General features: G+C 41.1%; 1 protein-coding gene across 1 annotated transcript in view; it reads left to right on the forward strand.

Moving 5' to 3' along the window:
• Positions 1 to 2,616, forward strand: part of SLC19A3 (solute carrier family 19 member 3) — a 30,588-nt gene extending 27,972 nt beyond the window's left edge. The window contains exons 5-6 of the mRNA XM_037738768.1: positions 1,082 to 1,223; positions 1,818 to 2,616. Coding sequence (XP_037594696.1) covers positions 1,082 to 1,223; positions 1,818 to 1,994 — 319 coding nt within the window. The 3' untranslated portion in view covers positions 1,995 to 2,616. The remainder of the gene's footprint in view (positions 1 to 1,081; positions 1,224 to 1,817) is intronic.
• Positions 2,617 to 4,419: the final 1,803 nt, after the last annotated feature.

Here is a 4,419-nt window from a genome sequence, read left to right on the forward strand (position 1 = left end):
CCTCACTGTGTTGCCCAGGCTGGAGTGATGGAGTGAACTATTGTGATCTCTACTCATTGCAACCTCTGCCTTCAGTGCTCAAGTGATCCTCCTGCCTCAGACTCTTGAGAAGCTGGGACCACAGCATGCACCATGACAGCTGGCTAATTTTTTGTATTTTTGGTAGAGATGGGGTTTCACCATGTTGCCTAGGCTGGTCTAGAACCCCAGAGCACAAGTGATTCATCCGCCTCAGCCTCGCAGAGTGCTGGAATTACAGGCATGGGCCACCACATCCAGCCTCTCTTCTTTTTTATGTAGGCACTTGTAGCTATAAACTTCCCTCTTAGTACTGCTTTCACTGTGTCCTCTAGGTTTTGGCATGTTGTGTTTCCATTATCATTTGTTTCAAGAAATTTTTCAGTTTCTCTCAATTTCTTCATTGACCCACTGGTCATTCGGGGCATACTGTTTAATTTCCATAAGTTTCTATAGTTTCCAAAATTCCTCTTGTTGTTGATTTCTAGTTTTATTCTATTGTGGTCAGAGACGATCTTTGATATTAATTATTTCCTCAATTTTTGAATATGTTTTAAGAGTTGTTTTGTGATCTAACATCTCTGTTTAGTTTGTTTGGTGAGAACATGTTTTCCCGGATAATCTTGATGCTTATGGATGTTCTTCAGTGTCAGGGTATTGAAGAGTTGTGTTTATCGTAGTCTTTGCTGTCTGAGCTTTTTTGTACCTGTCCTTGTTGGCAAGGCTTTCCAAGTATTCAGAAGGATTTGGGTGTTGTGATCTAAACCGTATCTACATTAGGGAGCACCCCAAGCCCAGTAACACTGTGGCTCTAGAAGACTCTTAGAGGTACTGCTTTGGTGGTCTTGGATAAGATCCAGAAGAATTCTCTGGATTACCAGACAGAGATACTTGTTCTTTTCCCTTACTTTCTCCCAGACAATCTCTCACTCTATCTTTGCTGTACTACCTAGAGCTGGAGGTGGGTGACACAAGTACCCCTGTGGCCACTAATTTCTATTTTTTAAGACTTCCACCCATGTATATTATTATTATTAAAATGCTTATTTATGTTTAATGATAGATTTCAGATTGCAGTTAATCTGAGTGTGGAACGCTATGCCCTGGTATTTGGAATCAATACCTTTATTGCCTTGGTGATTCAGACCATCATGACTGTGATTGTAGCAGATCAGAGAGGGCTTAACTTGCCAATCAGCATTCAGGTAAGCTGCAATACTTCTGTTTTCAACTAGGTAATCTCAAAGATTTCTCAACCTTACAACAAGCAATATTTAAATTTCTGAATTCCTTGGTTAAGCAAACTTAAAAATATATACAATTCCTTAATTATCATATTATAACACACTAAGTAGGTTTTAAGCAATAATTGCATCTAAGACAACATTTACCTGGATAAGGCAGGTAAAAAGTAACCTCAGTGCTTAAATTTATTCTTGGAGACATTGACTGTAGCATTGCACTGGCCTTGAAACAAAGATATAGGGATAGATCAATGAGATTTAGTGCTTTTCTGTTTTGTTTTGTTTTGCTTTTTACTATTGATGACAGTGGCTATGATTTTAACCCAAGCAACCTGCTCTGAAGCCAAGACTCTGAGTCACTATATTGCTTGCATTTTCTTACTTGATCTTGATTTCTTGCTTGATAGGAGGGTATTGTTCAACCTAAAAGACCAATATTTAAAAACCTGGGTCTCAGTTATCCCATAATCCAAGCAAACCAACAGTATCATGATGTATTATCATTGACATAGATGGGCATATTTTATATGTGGCTAATTATTTGTTTTTCTCCAGTTTTTAGTTTATGGGAGCTATTTTGCAGTAATTGCTGGAATTTTCTTAATGAGAAGCCTGTATATTATCTACTCAACCAAATGCCAGAAGGATCTACAGAGCCTGGCTCCAAATGAGAAACCAGACGGGTCACATCCAGAGGAAGAGAGTAATATCATCATGTCAATAAAACTCTAACCTCATTGCATCAACTGCAGCAGTAGCTTTCAAAGTTATGCAATAATAAGGAAGGATTTGAGATGGGTGGCATATGTTTTGCCATAACCTGACATGCTTTGCAAATCTGGATCCCAATGGACCTTTCAAAACCGCAACAAAACTTCAGTTTTAGATGAGTTCTCCATGTGCCCAATTTTACTGGATGCCATTGACAGGACCCATCATCACAATTAAACAACCCATATTGGGGACCTCCTGTGACTAGTAGCAACTGGAAAATTCTGGGTTTTATCACTTGTAAGGACATGCAGATGGCATAGAACAAAACCACGAGAAAACTCCAGCCATCCTAGAGGTAATATTCATCATTTGTGAGGAGAAATACTAGCGGGACAGATCCTCTTGCTTGGCTTAAATACTTGTTTGATTTTACCAAAGAAGTCAACACCTGGGACATTTTTGTCACACAAGCCATTTTCTTTCCTCTTCTAATAAGTATATTTCTGTTTAAGTTATAGTTCTCTAAGAGAATTACAAGGTTTGTCCCACTTCTAAGAGCTTCTCTTCAACTCTGATAACCGCATTATTCACAAGTTATACTTTGATAGTGTTATTATTAAATTTTTTAATGATTATTTTTTATTTTGTGTTCTGAGTTTTGCTGTTGAAAGTCTACCTCAAGCATAGCTCCAGATCCTCTTGTGTATTTTCAGAATGACACTCAGGTCATTTCTCAGTGGCATGGGAGAGGCAGTGAGCCTTCTCTCCACCTTTATCCTATAGAGGTGTTAATGCATCTATGGGCCAGGTGTGGTGGCTCACTCCTGTAATCCCAGCAATTTGGGAGGCCAAGGTGAGAGTTTTGCTTGAGGCCAGAGGTTCAAGACCAGCCTAGGCAACACAGTGAGACCTGACTCTGCTAAAAAATTAAACCATTAGCTGGGCAGCATGGCGTGTGCCTGTAGCCCGGCTACTTTGGAGGTTATGGTGGGAGGATGGCTTGAGCACAGCCATCAGAGACTGCAGTGAGCTGTGATTGTACCACTGCACTCTAGCCTGGGGAACAAAGTAAGACTCCCATCACCTCCCGCACCCCACAAAAAAAAGAGCACCTGTGTGATGTCTGTCTAAAACAGGAAAACTTAAAGGAGGTTTCTAGAAGTACTAAAAATAAGAAAACACGGATGGAAAGAGTGTGTGGAATAAAACACCAGATTTTTTTTCTTTTCTTTTTTTTAGAGACAGAGTCTCACTTTCTCACCCAGTCTGGAATGCAGTGGCGCGATCTTGGCTCACTGCAAACTCCACCTTCTGGGTTCAGGGCATTCCCCTGCCTTAGCCTCCCAAGTAGCTGGGACTATGTGTATGCACCACCATGCCAGGCTAATTTTTGTATTTTTAGTAGAGAGGGGGTTTCACCATGTTGGCCAGGCTGGTCTCGAACTCCTGACCTCAGGTGATCCGCCCGTCTCTGCCTCCCAAAGTGTTGGGATTACAGGTGTGAGTCACCTCGCCTGCTCTGTTATCCTTCTTTTTTAACTTATTATACTGGAGGTGTTAGACATCACAATTAGACAAGCAAGAAAAATCAGAAGTCAAAAATTGGAAAGGAGGCAAGGTGCAGTGGCTCACACCTGTAATCTCAACACTTTGGAAGACTGAAGTGGACAGATCACATGAGGCTAGGAGTTGGAGGCAAGCCTGGGCAACATGGTGAAAATCCATAGGTGCTGAAAATATGAAAATTATCCAGGTGTGGTGCATGCCTGTAATTCCAGCTACTCGATGGCTGACACACAAGAATCACTTGAACTTGGGAGGCAGAGGTTGCAGTGAGCTGAGATTGTGCCACTGCACTCCAGCCTGAGTGAGACCTGTCTCCTAAAACAAAATAAAACAAAAAAAAAGCCTGGGTGTGGTGGCTCATGCCTGTAATCCCAGCACTTTTGTGGGGGGTAAGGCAGGCAAATCATTTGAGGTCAGGAGTTCAAGACCAGCCTGGCCAACATGGTGAAATCCCGTCTCTACTAAAAGCACAAAAAATCAGCTGGGCATGGTGGCGAGCATCTGTAATATAACCCCAGCTACTTGGGAGGCCGAGGCAGGAGAAGTGCTTTAACCCTGGACGCAGAGGTTGCAGTGAACCAAGATCTCGCCACTGCACTCCAGCCTGGGCAACAAAATGAGACTCCATTTCAAAAACAGAAAAAATTAACCTGTAAGTCTTTGGAGATTTTAGACTATGATAAAGGTAGCATCTCATAAAAGGAGGGAAAATATAGACTAATAAGAAAGAAACAATTTGGTGGGGGGAAGACATAATGTGGACTCAAACATGCTATAGTGACTATCAAACTACAAAAGTACTAGAGAAAAACATGTAAGAATTATTTTATAGCCTCAAAGCTTTTTAAAGCAAAAAAAAAAATCCTAGAGGTCATAA

This window comes from Cebus imitator, unplaced genomic scaffold (genome assembly GCF_001604975.1).
Source record: "Cebus imitator isolate Cc_AM_T3 unplaced genomic scaffold, Cebus_imitator-1.0 Scaffold57, whole genome shotgun sequence".
Classification (NCBI taxonomy): domain Eukaryota; kingdom Metazoa; phylum Chordata; class Mammalia; order Primates; family Cebidae; genus Cebus; species Cebus imitator.